At 36.2% G+C, this 20,001-nt stretch overlaps 1 protein-coding gene across 3 annotated transcripts in view; it reads right to left on the bottom strand.

The window, feature by feature from the left end:
- HEATR5A (HEAT repeat containing 5A) overlaps positions 1–20,001 on the bottom strand; it is a 62,498-nt gene that overhangs the window by 42,079 nt on the left and 418 nt on the right. For 2 of the 3 annotated variants that reach the window (XM_083864071.1, XM_083864073.1), the window contains exons 2-8: positions 11,068–11,151; positions 9,659–9,909; positions 8,430–8,641; positions 5,576–5,684; positions 4,898–5,047; positions 4,464–4,635; positions 2,278–2,438 (exon numbers count right to left, since the gene is read on the bottom strand). In XM_083864071.1, the coding sequence (XP_083720197.1) occupies positions 2,278–2,438; positions 4,464–4,635; positions 4,898–5,047; positions 5,576–5,684; positions 8,430–8,641; positions 9,659–9,784 (930 nt within the window). In that variant the 5' untranslated portion in view covers positions 9,785–9,909; positions 11,068–11,151. Of the gene's footprint in view, positions 1–2,277; positions 2,439–4,463; positions 4,636–4,897; positions 5,048–5,575; positions 5,685–8,429; positions 8,642–9,658; positions 10,101–11,067; positions 11,152–20,001 lie in introns of those variants that run through there. The other variant, XM_083864072.1, reaches the window with a different exon arrangement.

Raw genomic sequence — 20,001 nt, 5'->3', positions numbered from 1 at the left:
TTTTCAATAATTTAAATTACTATCAAAACCATTAAGGGTCCCTTCCAATTTAGCATATTCTGTGATTCTGCACTAGTAATATTGCAGCCTACTTTGACTGTAAGTTATTCCAAGCTGCTTGCCCACGTCATCTCATTCCAGAGTGTGAGAAATGGCAGTTTACCCTGCACAGGCACTTGTTTTGTAAAACATTGTATTTGGTCTCACTGAACAACAGCTTCCAGCTATTTAACATTCTGCACATGAAACCCAAATTTAATGTATGAATGCATTTTAAGAACTACTATGTTACAAAACTATAACCCATAACCCAGAGAAAATCTGGTTATTAAAGGGTCTGAATCAGGGAATATTTGCAGCCCCCAAGCACTGCTCTTCAACCCAATGAATTTTAATAGTTTGCCTCGCAATGGAGGCACCATAAAAAGCCTATGTTTGTCACCACAAAGAGAAAGAATGCAGAATCACTTTACAAATCTAATCACCACAAGACCATTTATTTTGCCACATAATAAGGTCCCATACAATCGCCTTCTATGTGCATATGTTGGACTTTTTAAATTAATAGATCCAGAAAACAGAATACAAAAAATGAGAATATGCAAATGAACACAAAAAATTCCTCATAAGAAAGTTCACAACTATTGCTTATGTCAATCAATTTCTGTATCTGCCTCAAACATACTTTGTCTTGTGTCTAACATTAACAACAGAATTATTCATGTACAAGAAAAGGAATTATTGTAGACAAAATAATTATACTATTAGACCCTGTTAGCAACCTATTGTTCGTGATAAATACTACTTAGGGTTCAGTACATTACCCTGGTTTTACCGATTTGACACCTGAGGAATTTAACAGGATAAAGACTTGTGAAGAGTGATACTGCCATGGCTTCACTTTAAACTATGGCTTGAACAAATATAAAATCTTCCATATGTAAGAAGTCATCTTCAGAGCCTTTCTTATTTTTAAATTGATAATAAGCTGCAACTCATTAATTAAGACATTTGATAACTGCAAGTTATCACTATTCACAACCACTGATAAATTCACAAATTTTCAAGCTTTTTTGGTAGAAATATTGCACTATTTAAACTGTTCTGGTACAGTTTGAGTGTACCATGTAGCACAGATTTGCTAGATGTGTTAACATAGATATGCATGGAAAAGGAGACAACTTCCAAAAACCGCTCCAAATAGTCAAAACATCGAACTGAGATATCTGATATATTCCTGGAAAAATAATTAAACTACCATGTATATAGAACACCCTAGAAATCTCTGTCATGCATTTTCTAGGCAAGTAGGTCCCAAGGTATTACTGTTCCCCAGTTTTTCTGTTCTCTCTGCCCAAAAATGCTTCCACTCAGCACGACCTCTGCACAGAAGACAATTTGTAGCACCTTCTAGCTGTTTCACTGCAAAATCTGGCATCTTGTATCAGTAATTCAAGCTAATTTAAAGATCTTTTCCATAGAGGTTGAAATGTACTGACAAACTGCCTTCCTGGCAAAGGTGGTTACCATACAGCTGCAGGATTGTAACATACTAAAATAATCACAGCTATTTGATACATAAATGTTCATAATGATTCAGTCGTGATTCAGAGGTTTCACATTTGAATATCTACAATTCAAAATGTTTACATTTAAGATAATATTTATAGGATGAAGTCAACCTAATATTATCTGAAAAATTTACACTGCTTTTACCAGCAGGCACTATATGGCCTGGCTTCAATCCTGTTCAGTTTACAAGATTCTGTGCTTTGAGCATCCTGGAATGCAGCAAAATAGATGCTGGGTTTCTTTACTAAATTCTGTTTTCTTTACTTTTCATGCACTTACTCAAAGAAGAACCATCCTTTCAGAACTAGATTTGGAATTCCCTATACAGAAGGAAACTATTTCCCGTTCAAACTTTTCTTGTAACTTCTGCCTTTAATTTTCAAATGTAAGGAAATAAGTTTCAAATTCAAAAATTGAGGAATTTATTTATATCACTCATTTGAAATTCATTTCATGTGAAGCTTTCACAAATAGTACATATTTAATTTTTAAAGTGTCAAACTCTTGGGTAAACAATAAACAATATCAGAAATCTTCTTTTCTTTTCTTTCTAGTGTCACTCAAGACAAAAATCCTTATTTTCAAATATTTCATTAAAAATACAAAAAAAAAAAAAAAAAAAAGATGAAAGAAGAGATATACAGAGCAAAGCAATTATACAAATGTATAGCAGTCTCAGAAAATCATAACTGATTGAATCCAAACCTGGGTGACTCCAACTCTAACATCTCTGCTGACTGAACTGGTCCCTTTCAACATATCACCACTGGCTCGTAGAAATCCACAACTTCCACGCAGAAATCCAGTTCCCAATAGCTCCATCACATCTTCTAAAGAGACTCTGCGGAAGTTCTGCTTGGTGGACACTAAGAATAGATGCACATCTTTAGAAGAACAGTTCTAAAATCTTGCTACATTTTAGAAATAGAGATTTCAACTCTCTTAATTTTAGTAAAAATAATTTGCTCAACCTCAGTAGCACAATCAAATCCAAATACTGCTTGAGCACAACTTCACAACAGAAACTAGGACATTTTAGCTCCCGGTGCTCCACCAAATCACACTATTTCTCAAACTTTTCTGCTTTAACTATCTTTAAGTAGTTCAAACTATTACTTAATATGCATACTTACATTTACCCACCCTCAGTATTTACTATCTATACTCCCTCTGTAAAAAAGTCTGTAAGGTCTATTCCTACCACCCACAGCTTCATGAAAGCCCTGGTTCTTACATATTCCAGCTTCCCAGCAAAGACAACCTCTATTCCAAACTTCAAACAGGGCAGATCCCTTTCTGCTACACTTAGCCAGGTAAAGGCACAGCTACATACTCTCTTAGAAAAAATATCAAGTCACCTAAGCATAATGGTAGTTGTCTAAAAGAGAGAGAAAAATAAAATATGCTTGCAATTGTTTAGAAAATTATCCATTCCCAATTCCTATTCCAATGCTTTATTTCTTGATAAAAAGTTCATTTAAAATACATGCTGGGACATGTATGTGTAAACTTAGCACGACGACAGCACATTGTATAAACTGACCTAAAATTTTCACTGCATTTTTCATTCCCTCTCAAGGATTTAAATGAGAAAAGGAATGGGAGGATTTGACATAAAGATGTCAAAGAAAAAAAAAATTAAACAAAACCCCCTCAATATCAGCAGGTAATCAGACCCAAAGCACAAATTTCAGGACAACAAATTTCTTTATGTACTGATCCCTCCACCTCTCCCCCAGCACCTTCTAGTCCCCATCTAGCTTCTGCCCCACTTAGCTCTAACTTCTTCTGAACTAAAAATAACTAAAATAAGGACAAAACTCCTTGGAATAGCCAACCAAATAATTTATAAGCTTCTTATATAACCATATCTTAGAGCCTTAGAAATAACAAGTACATTGCTTGCATAGATTGAAGGAAACTAATGAGTCTATAAAGAGGTCGGAATACTATTTTTTTATTTTATTGAGAAAAGATAAGTACTGATTTTTTTTTTTTTTTTTAACACAGTAATTCTCTCCAAAAATTTCTGGGGGAAATACTTTTTAAAACAAGACTTCAGATTCTACAATCTGAGGCAAATACAAAGCCTCAAATACTTTGAAAGACAGTACATTGGGCTTAAAGGCATGAAATTTGGCATTTACTGGTTGTTGTGCTGAAGGTCTTCTTTGTTGCCATTTAAAGCAGCACAATCAGTCTGAATCACACTTATCCTGCATCCTGTTACATCTTGCTTAGATTACATTTAGGTATTTAACTTGGGGCTTCTAAGACTAAAACCACTCAGCCTGAATCACACGAGGTATTGGAGATGATAATTTTCTTCCAGGGAACTCCAGCTAACTCAAGTACTGTCTGTCAGAAAAAAACTGTTACATGGCTGTTGTGTGAACAAAATGCCTGCTAATTTCTGATTCTAATCATATTTATACTCCCATCCACTGACAATCCAGATGTTGTATCAATTACTGCAGAAAAACAGCTTGGAAGTATACCCAACCTTTTTGTTTAACAGAGAGACTGTCTCAAATCTTAGTTATTTCTAAACTGCTTAAATTAATCTTGCTTTTATATTCCTGAAGTTACTAATTTCTCTCCACACAACAACAATCTCATAGCGGAGAAAAAGTTTTACTAACTACTTCCCATTGTTCATTGTTTTATAAAGATAGATAGATAGATAGATAGATAGATAGATAGATAGATAGATAGGAAGAACCAAAACCACAGCATTTCACAAGTTAGAAAAATGACCAAGCCAAAGATATGAACAGTCAAAAGAAGCTTACAATGTGATTTTACTTCAGGTTTCAACAGAACTTGGGAATTTCTTACCATCTGACAGATTTTTACAGATGATTAATCAGCAAAGAAAGCACATACTTTACCTGTTTTCTGCTTAGATGTTAGAGCTCTAGCCAATATTGTGCCTAAAAGTTTTGAAACTGCTAATCGTACGTCATAATTGGAACCCTCAAAGGATTTAAAACATAAGGTAACGACACTATCCAAGTCTGTACTCCACATAAATACTGCTTCATTCTGAAGTTCAAGAAGACACTAGACAAAAAAAGGAAAATAAAAGAGTTTTGACATGGAAAAGTACTCAGTAAAAATTTTAGTTTTCTACGTAATACACTGAGTTCTCCCTAACAAAATAAGCATCTTGCTTCATACCAAAACTACTTGATTTTTTTCTGTCAAGTTAATATCAAAGAAACACAGATAAGCAAACAATGTTTTTACTTCCAGGTTCATTAATCACTAAAACAGAATTTTCTGTTTTAGGGAGCTATTTAAAACAGCTATAGGAGCAGTTTACCTTTGCAGCAGCACAGCGGACAGCCATGGATCGATCTGTCAAACACGATCGGGCAGCTTTGTAAATATCTCTATGACAGGGGATAGCAGCAGCTCCTAAACCATTTAATATGTTTTGCAAACTAAGCATGATTTCATAACGACCTTGAGACTGAAAAATGAAAAAGAGAAATGTTAAAGTTTTGTAACCCTAAGTTCTTTGGAAATAAAAAACACCTACTGACAATACAATTAGTGAAATAGGTAAAAAATGGCTGGGTGTTTTAGAGATCTACTTATACTGAAGTAAGTTAAAACAGATAACTCTCCTCAAAACTCTATAAGCAAATGAAGAAAGTAATTACATGTTCTACTGAAAAGCAATAACTACAATTATAAAACCCAAAACAAAAAGTATGAGCTATAGAAAAAATGTTCTCATTAATAACGCAATTAAATTTCCTAAATCAAGTACTTTCACGAAATCAGATAAAGAAAAGCTGTGATCCATCCTTTTATAGTCATAATCCATTAACTCTAGTACTTCTTTAGAATTTAGACACTGATTTTTATGTGACTTTTCAAAACTTTTATTTTGTATTTTGGTATCATGCATTTTCTCTTATTCATTGGTCCAGCTACCAACAGTAAAAATCCTTTCATTTTTCCAGTCATTTTTTTAAACATGCTGTTCCAATACCTCTGCATTCTTCATTGCTTTAAGCACATTCCCAACGGTGTCAGTAAAACTGTTTCCCAAAATTCTTCCCAATTTTTTGTATAAATAGCCCAAGCATACCACCGCAGCACTAAAACAAAAGCAAATCCAAAGACGCGTGAAAATGGATGCAGTCAGAGATGAAAGATGTCTGAAGTAATCAATGTGCAAACAGCAAAACGACTAAACAGGATGTCCCAAAAATGTAAGTGGATCATCAAAAGGGGAAAAAAAAAATGGTTTGTATGTGGCACATACCCTCTACAAGAAATACAGATACAAGGGTTGCTAAAGTACCTTGGATAATACAAGAATTCAGGTAATACAATCTTCCAGTACCTTTTACAAGAAGGATACAATTTTCATATCCACCTTTCAACCTTAGCATTAATTTCTTACTAAACATGCTCTGTGTCATGCTGCAGCAGATGCTGCCAGAAGTAGTCAGGGACAGGTTTATTAACAACTTGACGGTTGACAGTAGACTGCAAACGGTCTAGTAATTACAATTCTGTCATTTCTGTATCACAAGACGTAATAAGGAAATACCTTGAAGGAAACAAAACTATTAACCCATGTCCTTTTCACTGTAGGCAGATTCTGAATTTAACACTCAGGTGAAATATCTGACAACTGGACACTCTGTGCTCATTGGCCTTTCCTTTAGCAAAGGCCAAAAATGCTAATATTCAGAAAAAAAAAATAAAAGAAGGAAAGAGGTGCCCAATGAAAGAGCATTTTCCTTTGAATAATTAGTTAATGAAAACAGTTTGGTTTTGTATTGACAGATCCGTAACTAAACCAGTTAATTTCCTGAATACAAGGAGAAAAAGAATTATATGTTTAATCAGCTTTCAGCTCTTTTCCAGGCCTACTTAAATATGCAGACACTGCTCAGCATCCCCTTCAACAAAATAACATTTTGCTTATTCCCCAACTGAACTAAAGTTCCACGTACATAATTTTAAACTCTCATACTGAATATATTCTTAATTAAAAAAATACATTTAATATTTACAGTAATTCCCTAAATGCTCGGGAAGAAAAACAAACCTAGTATCCTTTATCTCTTATCATACCACAATATTACTTTCATTAAAAACCCAGTTTTTGTTATTGCTTTTATCCAACTCAGTACACACCAACAGTTGGACTTGAATTTTGTTCATGGTCTGCCTTAGCATAAAATTACAATTTTCCAATTTCCCTTCTAAATTGAGCATCTGATGGCCACCAGTACTCTCCTTAATAAAGTAATAAGCTGCATTCATGCTGCATGACCTGTTTATCTGATTTGGTTGAACATTTGCATCATGCACAACTAAGGTTGTGTTTAAAATGTTTGCCTAAAACATTTTTATCTTCCACCTATGTGAAAGAAGAAAAGTGATAATCTATGAGTTTAGAGACCAATTCACTAGAATCTGTATTTAAAGGAGCTCCCAGGTGTATCAACATATTGTGAACACTGAGGGTGAAGTGTTGCTACGAGACGAAATGGGCATGCATGCTAAATACGGACAGATGGCAAGACAACACTTTAATCAAGATCAAAACAAAACAAAACAAAGCAGACTTTCTACACTGAACACCAAGTATTTCATATATTTGCAGCCTAGGATGAAAGATTTCACTCAACACACAGTTCTGTAGTTCAAATTATTTTCTATAGCCTGTTGTCACCGTGTCAGCTCTACCAGAAATTCCTTCACCAAGAATTGATTGAAGAAAATAATATTTTACAATTACCTTTTTCTCCATCTCTTTCTTCCTCTCCTTACCACTACTTACATACCCAGGAAGCTCTCTCTCCCTCAGTTGCTGTTCTGCATTCTGGCTTTGGTTATCTCCCATTTCTGCTTTACTGCCAATGGCCTCCCCAATCCCTCCTCCCTGTGCAGACATGACCCCACTTACTCCAGTGTGGCACAGCACAGCTGAAGAGGGAAGACCTGCAGCACTCTGTCCCACACTACAACTCAACGCTAATGTTAATGTATATCATTGTTAAGAATGTAGTATAGCAGTCATTTACTTTGCAAGACTAAGACCTTTATAGCAAACTTATTCTTAACTCAAAAGACTGCACAAGAAGTCAACTGGAACAAGAAGGAAACAAAAAAAATGGTATTAGAAAATACAACTTACTCCTTGCAAAATCTATTTTTAGGAATCTTTACTTGTGTTGTCAGAAACAGGTTTAGCATGCAAAGTAAAGGAGGAAGAGAGCTCCTGATCTGCTTTCAGTACTATAACATTAATGCACAAAGATGTTTTACTATCTCATCTTTACTACCTTCATCTTTAATTTGCTTCATTATAGGGAGAGATGTGCATAATTTCAGGAATGAAGGTTATTCATAACATTTCTGCACATAAAGATTTGGCTTCACATTCTGAACTAACAGCTCATGTTTCTCTGCTCTGTTGGTTAGGCTTTCAGTATTTAGTTACAAACACTTCAGATGTTTTTAACTGTATCCAGTTTCCCAGCTGAACAAGAAATGCACTCAGCAACTGTCTTTTATACCTGGAGTTGTACTTGTTTGACTGCTCTTCTCAGCACTGTTATTACCTTTTCCTTGGTTTTGAAGCACCTGCCCTCTCATAACTCTGTTATCCATTGTTGGCATTCTCCCTGGCCTGATTTTCAATTGTGTGGCTGGAGACCACCTGGTGTCTTCTACCCTTTTGGTTCCTGATGCACACACACAACAGGACTACCAGCACAATCTTGGTTTTATTAATTTTGTGGCAGTGAACTCAGATGCATCTCACCACTTAAACCTGTCTCATTATCACTGGACTTGAAGCTTGAGGGTAAAAACACACTTACAGTTTTGTAGGCAGATAACTTGGTGAGTCATCTTTACTCCGAATGAGTTCATTGCATTTGTCAATTGTTTGGTAAACAGAAAAAGTGTCTCCAGTGCTATAAAGTACAGCTAAATTCTTGGCAAGAAGCCGTCTGGTAGGAGGTCCTGGTGAATTGTTTAATAAAGAAGTCAATTGTTCAACTAGTTTCTTCTGGTTTTCCCTTATTTCAGCCTGGAAATAAAATCAGTAACCAGTTAAAGTTCAGTTAAATTTAAAAGTTAGTTACAGATAATTAATGCAAATTATCTTTACTTTTCATTATTATCATTCTGATAATGACATTCTGAACTACAAATGAACATTTTATTGCATTTTTATACTTAGAGAAAGGACATTTCAAGTAAGTGACTATTTTATTCTTTGTAAAAATCCCAACACTTTTTTTTCAGAGCACAATTATTGCTAGTAGCTTTTCAAGTGTATTTTTCCTGTGGTATGTCTATACTTAAATGTTTCTCAAATAAAGCTGTCTATTCTTTCTTTTTTTTATGCCTGCTTTAAAATAAAAGAAGTCATAGATATAAAGAAAATTTAGTAGCAAAGAAGAACTTTAAAGAAGAAGTTGAATTTTAAGAACTTGAGCATTAGAAAAGAATGAACTTGCCTTAAAACAATTATCCAGTATTATATAATTTTTAAAATATTCTTACAAAAAAAGAACCTGTAACTGCTTTTCATTTCTGCATTTTTATCAAAAATAACAACCTTTACATAGCATTATTTTGGTTAGTTTACTCTTACATGTCTACATAACCGACTTAATACACACTAAAGAGTGAATCAAACAATTGGAGAGTTGGCTGGAAATAGATCTTTCATCACTTGACTACGAAAACTTTAGAGAACAACAAAGAGAAAGATATTCTATTCCTTCTTGGTAGAGAAGCCTCAAATAATTGCGCAACACTGGGTGGAGGCATTACTGACATTCTTCATAATGGGGCTGCAAAATCTTGCAGAAATAGGAGTTAAAAAATAATTAAAACTCCTTTCATTGGAAAAGTGGCTCTGTTACTAGAAGGGCTGTGACCAAAAACTTAAAACATTTAGAAAGCTGCTGCTAACACTGCTATACTTTTACTCCCTGTACATACAAGACATGAAGCAAATAACATTGCATATTGCTCTTTGAGTTTAAACAAAATAACAAAAAACCAGGCTTTTCTTCTCAAGTCTCATTACACTTACTCTGCTAGTCACTGGTAAAAGTTTTTCCAAAAACTGTAACCATTCAAAAATGAACTCTGCTTTTTGAAATTCACCGAGCTGGTTATACGCTTCTTCATTAAGTAGTAAACTGTGAGCTGACTCCATTCCTTGAAATTTTCCTCAAATCTCCCAACAGTGCAGAATGAAAAAAAAAAATCCAATGAACTGCCAAAACTACATTAATCAGTTTTCTTCCCCATTAATATCTGGCAAATTGGAAGTTTGAACACCTAGACAGAAAAAAAAAAAAAAGTTAACAAAAAGTCAACAATCATATCATACATAATATTCATGCTTGACTTACTAAAATGAAAATTTCAAAGGAAAGTCTAATATAAAAAGGAAATTATGTCAGTTTTATTAAGATGTCCTTAGTAATACCAAGTGTTTTTGAAAATGAGATAATGGTATTGATGTAATATACCAGCTGAAGTTAAATATGCTTCTCAATGTATCAGGACTGATTTTCCTTCACCTTGTTTTGCATGAAATGAGGTTTTCTAGTCCCTAATCACATACCTGAAAGTAATGACCAAGTGACCTCAAACAATGAATGTGTTATCAAGAACAAAGTCAAACATAATGATTTTGTTATCAAGAACAAAGTACAGCAAAAGCTGCAACCAATAATTAACAAACTCCTGTTAATTATATTCACAAATATAAATGCTGAAAGATTATTCAAACACTTCAGGTATTCTCAGTGCCAAGCAATAAAAAGCCTCCAGATTTTCATTGCTGAGCAAACCTCTAATAATCTCTTTAGGAAAAAAAAAACCCCAACCTGAAAATATGGTTTCAAAACTCAAAGTTCAAAAGAAGCTATGTTTTATTTATGTCTTTCAAACTATTTCAGGAATTTCCAATTGTTGATAAGCAAACCAAGATGAAAAATACTTGTAATGATATCTTTTCCCCCAATATCGAAATGCCATATAGTCTAAAAATACAAAATAGAATATTCTGTAGACTTCACAAATAAAAACAGTCTGGGAGATTCTGGTAAAATATATCAACCATATTTTAAACTCCCAAGCAAGTTATCCTTTTCAGAGGTCACCAAGACTGCTGAACACAGTTTTTCCTATGCAGTAACAATATTACAGTGTAAAATGATCCCTCAAATAGTAGATGGGCAATATAAAGCATTAGTAAATAATTCAGTACTCAGGTTGTCATCCAACACAGAGCAGAAGGTTACCTTTACCACTTTCTACATATTTTTATGTAAAAATTATTCACAAATAAAAAATTAGTCACGTTTAATTTATTATAATGAAAAATTAGTCAGATTTAATTTATTATAATGAACTGTCACTTCAAAACTCACAGCTGTTTTCCCTAACTGAAAAGATCAGTTTGTTGCCAGGCATTGGCACTTAACTTACCTAGAAGATAATTTCTCCTCATTGTAAAAACTGTCTCTCTTCTGCTCCAGGCTTTTGGATAAAGGACGTTAAGAACTCAATTTTCTATGGAAATAATTAATATAAAGATGAATGTTAGGAATGAAAGCACCTAAGATACAAGTGTTTCTACAGAAAACAAGAATTCCAAAGTCTTGCAATACCATCAGTGTTTATTAAGTAATAGCTCACCAAAAAAAGACTGGACTTCCATGAATATTATTACCTCTTTATATGCTACATTTAAATTTGGCAGACTCACCATATACACCATACACCTGGGTTCATTTAACTACTGAAATCACCTTGCTCATTTCTGTTTTGTTAACTGAGTTTAATTCTAAACCAGTAAAAAGTAAGTTCAAACAGCATCATAACCACAATGATTTTCTAGAAAGATTATCCAACAACCAGCAGAACTGGCAAAGTGATTCAACTGTTCTGAAAAATTCATGTACAATACTATCAATACAAGACATGAGGATTATCAATCCATTCTCCTAGCTTCCAGATATAGTTTTGATATTAGAATTCACAGGCAAAAACATTTCCTTTCAAAACTCATTCAACTTGAACTTATCCTGGTAGGACATGAAATACAGGTTTCATGTTATTTTAAAAGCATTCACTTTTCAATCACTCTTCAAAAGACTGATGCTGAAAACAAAAAAAAAGGTACATGTGGATTTCAGAGTAACCCAAACTTCTTTCTGCCTGGTGAACCAGTGTTCACCCTGCTGAAGAAAAGGTTCGAGATAACCTCACAGCCTTCAAAAGGGAAGATTACCAGGAAAATGAAGACAGATTATTCACTTCATAATTAAAACAAGGAAGCTTCCCTCTTAATAGAAAAAAAATTATTTTCACCATAAGGATTATCAGCCACTGGAACTGCTGTTGAGAAATTGTAGAACCTGCACCCTTGGGAGTTTGTAACACTTGACTGGAGAAAGCCCTAAGTAACACTATCTCAAGTTACTATTGTAACTTGTTTCTAAATGAAACACTTCAATTGTATCAGCACACATTTGTAAAGCCAATATAAATTTATTTATTTATTTATTTTTAGCCTAAATTAAAGAAAGAAGAAATGTAATTGCTGATCTTTCTAATGAACACCTGCTAACATGGCCAGAAACACTAGCATTTCTCAAAGAAAAGACTATTAGGACTGAATTACAAAGGCTGACTGCTTATTATGCAAGAACTAGTTTTGTAGAAACAGAACTCTCCATGCAGAAAAAAAAAAAAATTAAAAAATCCCAGACCTGATCTTTCTACTGCTGATCAACAAGCAAACCTTGATTCCATGAACCTGTACAGAAAACAACATTCTCCCTACTCTATATAAAAAACTTATTCCAAACACTTACTGAGGTTCCCTTCAATAAGCTGTAAGCCTGCTCACCAGGGACATTTATGAAGTTTCAAAGTAATGATAAAAGAAGGGCACATGCATACAAGCTTGGGAGAAGCAGGGCAAGAATGTAGGGCAATAAGTTCCCCTGCAGCATACTGGTTTTGCAGAGAACACAGCAAAAGGCACAGAACTCCCAGTGCAAAGCTGAACACAAGCACAGAACTTGGGGATGAGCCGCATTCGATTAATAATAAATGCGTCCTTGTTATGTATACAAGATGTTTCCAGGCAATTTCTAGGTGCAGCAGAAAACATCAAACCCAAAGGCACGCTGTCCACACTGTCCAGAGCAGGGTGGGACCCTGCTCTAATTGGAGGCGTGGCATAGCCACACTCTGGTCTGGTCAAGCACCAGGAAAGAGTGAACGTTCTGTCAGCAACTGGAGCTGCTTGGCATCAGTAAATCAATGCAAATACAACCTAAGCGTGTAAAGATGCACCTCTATTTACAAGAAACCCACGTTTAGAAATGCTGAATTAATTACTTGATAGTGCTTCTCCCCTGGTGTTATAATTTTGATGCTTCTCAATATGAAAAAGAAATCTGGAGGAAAATGTGAAGTGTAATTAAATGAGATGTATACTATGCCATCAACCAAAATAAAAAGGCATACATGCCTGATGGAATCTTCATTTGCCAACCAACATGATGCACCATCCTTTTGGTTTTGTCTTTAGGTAACTGAAGCGCTTACAAGAATTACTTTCCCATCAGTACTACAAGAACAGACCAATCAAAAATCCCTCTTCTTTTTTTCCTGTGAGCTAAATTTATTTTACATTTACACTGTGCTACAAAACTGGCACAAAGGTTTATTGGCCAAGGCAGAAGTTGTTCTTACTTAACACTAAAAAATTTTTTTCATTTACCAACTGCCAATCTGACAAGCAGGATTGTTCAAGACTGGTCTGAAAAGAGCTCAGAAAAGCTCTTGGAGCAAGCACTAGATGGAATGCCACCCTGCAAATTGAAAGGAATACAAGGTGCATCAAACACTAAAAGGCAACAGCAATTGTACTTTTGAAGTTTCTGACAAACCACAATGAGAAAAAAGGGAGCTGTAGCCTTTAAATAAAAGGTGACTCATCCAGGGTAAGACTGATGTGAGTAGCTGCCTTTAGCAACCATCCTTCAAAGATGAGAACCAACAGACCACCCATGATAGAGCTGTAACAGAGTAAAAAAACCCAAATACATCTGTTACGTGGATCAAGTTCATTCCAACCTAGGTAATCTCCTCAGGCTTTAGAAGATGAGGGAAGCAGACCATAGACTGCAGTGTATCTTTCATATGGAAACCTTAGTCAAAAATTATAACATTACCAATGAAAAAAAGCTATGAGCAATAATGGCAACTTCATGAATTTTACTCTTCCTTCCAACTCTTGGCATATTTTGCTTATGCACAAAAAATAGGAAGTACCAAAAAAAGTAATCTGCAATAAAGCAAAGTCCTAACTGATTCCTCACTAAAAAACTCAGCCTTAGAATTAGGGCTCATTATTTCAATGAAGATTGACACAAGTAATGGAAACTACCACACAGACCAAGTTTGTACTTATGAATTTATTTTCTTTTATTTTTTTTTCATATTTGATCTCTGTTCCAGGAGTTTGCCTCTCTTTACCAGGAACAAGTGCTGCTCAAACAGAAATTCGATCAACTTCAGTTCTCTGAGCATGACGCACAGGTGAGGATCTAATGCACAATCGAGATGAGGGTCTAAGTTCTTTACATCTGCTTTGTAGTGAAGAAAATAAAGTGCCATTTAACTGACCTTAATAATAATTATTTATATTTTTCTAATTTCAAAAGTATTAACATAATTCTGCACTCTATCTGATAATAAACCTGTGGATTCAGTTTTGTACCAATGACTAATCCAGCACAGACACAAGTACATATTATTCCTCTAAGAAACTACTGCTGTTACTCATTGACAGCAATGAGTAACAGTAAAAAAGAATAATGAATAATAAGATGAGAAATGGCCAGTAATAATAACAAGCAGTGTTTTGATGACTGCTGCCATTGGGCTGATTGCACAATCAGTGCCATAACCATCCCACTGCTGCAAAACAAAGCTGAAACACATTTGCTACTTCAAGATGACCCTCACTGCACTGCAGTGGTATTTTAACTGACTTCAAATCCACGTTCTTTTCTTCAGAAAGCAAGATTTATTATCATCTGCCTAACAAACGAACCAATAGGTTTAAGTGAAAGCCTTCCAGCCTGACACGTTTAATTCCAGCCATTAACAGCTGAGATCAATGTTGCTCCTGCAGCACTATTTAAAAGTTTAATGGGCTGATCGTTAGCAGTGCATCCGAGCTGACTGCAGGGAGAGACAGAGATGCTGAAACCTTTGTTACGCCCTTGCACGTACCTGTTTAGTGTCTTCCAAACATAAACAAAAACTCCTGCCCAGCTCCCTTGGACTCACTCCTGACAAGAGAAACTGAGTATGATGGTCTTTGCCAGTCAGGCAGAATAACCTTAAAGCACCAGCCAAAGGCAGCTACTAATGAATGAAACACAGACCAAAATCCAATAGTTACAGTGCACTGTTTATGCCAGTAGGCAAAAATAAAGAGGCCCCCAGGCCTTCTGGAGAAGGCAAAAAGTGTAGGTTCAAACTCCAGCAACCTCAAATGGGAAATATGACTGCCCAGGAAAATTATAGCACACACAGAAATAATCCGAGTTAAATAAACAATTACAAAATCTCAGTAATTTCATACGTAATAAAGGAGAACTAAAATTTCAGCTTAAATGAGTATGGAGTTTAGAAACTGGAAATATATTGGGGCGGGAATATTCAACAGATAAATATGTTTATAATAACTGGAAAGACAGAGCAGCCTTTGTTTACCTACTGATTTCTACAAACCATTACCAACTCACAGAAGCAAAGTCTGCCCCAAAATCTTCAGTTAGAGAAGGCAAAGCCAAATAAAAGCATCAGTACTTCCACATCCTTTGTGTGGCAGAGTCCCCATCATTCAGCCAACTTGTACCTTTTCTCTATATACACAAGTTTTAAATATTTGCTCCACAGAGTTACATGAAGAAGAGCAGGTAACTAAATACTTCATGAAGAGCTTTAAGAACAACTTACAAAATCAGAGCCCAGTCTTTGAATGCATACACACACAAACCTGAATTTGTCACTGATTGATCTCATCAACTTGAGCCAAATTACCTTTGGCATCAAGCTGACAAGTGCTTTTCATCCAAAATTAATGCAGAGCCATAAAAAATGCCAGGTAATTTGCAGTGTTATGTCACGTTGGTCAGCAGTAGAGAAATTTGAAGCCAAGCACAGAGAGGATGGGACCAACAGTGACATTTGACAGCAGTTTACAAGAATGAGCCACAAGAGAAAGTCATCACAAGACCACAACTCAGAGCACACATAAAAGGACACTACACCACAGAGAAGGTTCAAAATTTTAAGGCCTTTAAATCAAGCAGGACTCTAACTCGTAATATCAAATTTTGAGTGCATTAGCATGTGAAAATCACAGCAAATAAATCTCACGGCTGAGTACTCCTATGTTTTATTGCATATTCTATGCAATAGTGCAATTCAGTTTCCCTCATGAATCTTCCTTTTTAAATAAAAATACGTACACATTTGCATCACATGCTTATGCCAAACAGCAAAAAGTAATGAACAATCTGTCTGACTGTGAGCAACAAAAAATAACAGATGATTGCAGAATCACTTCCTCTAGTTAATGCTGAAGATTTCAGATGAGGACAACTTCCCCTTACATCATATTTTTGTTTGCAGTTATTCTACTTAGAAACGTGACTCTGAAATCATAGATGTTGAAACAAGACACTTTTCTTTCAGTCTTTCCTCTTAATAGTGCTCTGGATGAAGCAACTGGCCACAGGAATGCTCTGTGTCTATTCTCTCACTGAAAATCTGGCAGCATTTATGCAGGAACTTGTTAAAGATGCAATCCAAGTGCATCTCCATATACTGCATGCTCCACATATGTAGATCTTGCAGTGTTCCCACAGGCTGTACTAAAGAACAAATATCATGCAGCCCAAACAGAATTCTTATTAACTTCTCAGCTACTTCCATTTGTGTTGTGAAACGAAGGGGTTGTATTTTGATGTTTTGTGAACAATGATGCTCACACAAAGTACTCATTTACTCCCACAGGAGTTTTCCTACCAAAATGCTTATCAAATGTTATTGATTTCCAAGTTTTGGAGGAATTACTCTGTATCTGTAAGAGGAACAAAGCTTAAAGGCAACAAAGACCTATGTGAAATCTATCAGAATTCTTGCTCTGGGCTTCCTGGTTTTAAAAATATTCACTCAAAGAATGTGACCACCCACAGTCCTCACACACAACAGTGAGATTGATAAGAACTACAACACAATACACATTTGCTGAAGTGTGAAAGAAACGACAAGACAATGTCTTCTAGGAATGCTGAATGATTTCTGTGAATTTTTGGGGACAAAGCTTGACATAATTAGAGAAAAATACCCCGAGCAAAGTGCCTGAAAATGTAATAGCTGTTCTAGCAATGCAAAATATTAAAGACTTTCTTTTTTAAAAACAGAGAAGACATTCATTCATTATGTTAAAAACTACACACATTTTGCTTTCATATTTCTTATTATTACTTTAATTTCCACATGAGAAGCATTATTCCAGGAAAGCAAGAAAAGGCAACATTCACTTACTGAGAAATATAAATAGCCATTTCCTGATGTTCACAGCAGGCACTACTGGCACATCCTGACCTCTCTGGCCCTCACAACTCTTGAATATATTTAGGTTCATTTCTGAAACTTTCCGTCAAAAGATAAACTTGGTTCCATTATGGGAACCTCAGAACATTATTTTGTTTACAGTCAATCAGGCAAACTGCATATAAATAATTAAGCAATGCTTCTAATAGTCAGAAAAACAGTATCATATCTGATACTGACAAAGTGCATTTAAAACATTTTCTTTTTCGCCAAAACTGGACTAAGTAAACTTCAAAAAGCAAAAACTATCTTCTGAATAAAATGCATAGTCTGAATAAAAATGCATAGAATGCTTTGGGTTTATTTCTTTGCAGATTTGAAACCTGGTGTGATAGCAAGGCAGGTGCATGAAAACCACAGAAGTATAAACATCCACCTACTAACAATAATATATAACAATTTCAATATATGTCTGAACATAGCTTTTGTCCTGAAAATGTTGTAGACAATATTGTTTATCTAATATAAACAAAATATACCAAACTATCTATGCTGACAGGGTGGGGTTTGTTGTTCGTTTGGGGTTTTTTTGACACAATGACAGAAATTTCAGGAAAGAAAATTATTTGTTAAAATGTAAAATTCAGTTACAGTAGGTGATATATATGTATATGGATTATTCAAAAAGCAGGTTGATTTTAGCTACCAATTTTCTGTTAAGGTAAATGCTGAATCCACGCTAGCTTAGCAAAATTAAGCCACGGGATTTTTTGCTGAATATATACTGAAATCCCTGAAAAGGATACATATTTTTCCTGAAAATCCCCATCGTTTTTACTATGATTAGACTTCAACTGCACTGAAACACCGACACAGAAATTCAGCAGCAGCAGCAGCAGAAGCCCTGACAGATGCAAACTCTGCAGGAGACTTGTTTGGCAGATCAGAGATCACTATCGGGGCACGAATCACTGACATACCTCACTGCAATGCTTCATTCTCTAGCTATTTTATGTGGCTGTTCCCCAAAGAAACCTCCAAAACAGCTCAAAAAATGTAACTGCCTAGAAGTCTCAAGCCTTTTTGGTCTGCAATGTAGACATAGATGTGGTGTCTGTCTATTCAAGGGTTCTGCTACCTGAACCCAGTAAAAACCACACAGGTAAAAGCTGAATAAAACAAACATCCCACAGTCCACAAGTGTTTTTTGAGGTGTTCCTTATCTCCTGCCTCATTGGGGTGTTCTGAATCTTAGAACAGAAGATCATCCTGCACTGATTAATAAAGTTTTGGATGTGTCAGCATACGGCAACACAAATTAGTCAGTGAGTCAGATATTTTACTGACTACAAAAACAATCCTATGTTCAATAATCAAGCACAAATTTTCAATGTATAGCTAGACTTAGTGTAACAGTAAACTGGCTTCCTTCCCCCACCTCCTTTTCATTGTGTCAAACCAGCAGGAAAAGAAACTCAAGCTCCATTCATCACACAACCAGAAGTAATTTATCTTCTATGTCTCAACTGTTATTTCATATGTGAATTGAGAATATTGCATATCCTGTATATGCAATATATCCTGTATATGCAATATATCCTGCATATTCTGTAGCAAAACACTAAAGCATACAATATAGCTTGACTATTTCTGAAGACAGGGAAAATATTTCTGGTATGTGAGACTAAAATAAATGTACAGTTCATGGTCACAGCTGCAAACACCTAATCCTACTAAATCAAACCCCAAACTCAAAGAATCACTAAGTTAATGAACCCAAATTTCAAAAGATATCAAATTTCACTTGTAGAAACACGGAGCTGGACTTAGCTTTTATCTGCCTTCTTCATCTCCTATCATCCTTCCACCCATATCTCAATAAACTTTACTCTCAACTAAACTTACAACACCTATTACACTTTCCTACATTCAAAAACGTCAACATTTAATGCACCTTTACAGGTTTTACGTCCCTGTGCAAGGTTTTTACCAGTTACATGGTGCAAACTTAGTCATTGTCCTATCCACACAACCAGGAATTCAAACTGCAAAAGCTTACGGTAACACTTAGAGATATCGGAATGTCCAATATTACCACCCCATTCCAAACATTCTTAATTACCGAAGTTTATAAGAAAATACAAAACCAGACCCCAAAATGACGGAATCTTGGCGCAAGTGAATGTCAGAGCGCTGCCCGCAGCCCCGGGGTCTGTGTCTGTACGGCCCTGCAGCCCCAGGGTCTGTATGGACCTGCAGCCCCGGGGTCTGTGTCTGTACGGCCCTGCAGCCCCAGGGTCTGTATGGACCTGCAGCCCCGGGGTCTGTGTCTGTACGGCCCTGCAGCCCCAGTGAACGGGATGTGGCTGTAGGGCGGGCTGGGCTCCCCGGAGCCGCCGGCTTTTAGAGCTGGTTGTGTATGTGTGTGTGTGTGTGTGTGTGTGTGTGTCACCCACCGACCCACCTGGCGGCTCTGGGGCTGATCCAGCACTTCTCGGGCGCAGGCCTCGGGCCAGCACAGCCCCGCAGGGCACCCGGCTCCGCCCGGCCCTGCTGCCCCTTCACACAGCTCCCGCTGCCCCTCCACACGGCTCCCGCTGCCCCTTCACACAGCTCCTCCTGCCCCTCCACACGGCTCCCGCTGCCCCTCCACACAGCTCCTCCTGCCCCTCCACAGAGCTCTTACTGCCCCTTCACACAGCTCCTCCTGCCCCTCCACACAGCTCCTCCTGCCCCTCCACACAGCTCCTCCTGCCCCTCCACACGGCT

Source organism: Zosterops lateralis, assembly GCF_965231275.1.
Source record: "Zosterops lateralis genome assembly, chromosome: 6".
NCBI classification, from domain to species: Eukaryota; Metazoa; Chordata; class Aves; order Passeriformes; family Zosteropidae; genus Zosterops; species Zosterops lateralis.
The sequence above is the reverse complement of the archived record's forward strand: the minus strand, read 5'-3'. Positions and strand labels throughout refer to the sequence as shown.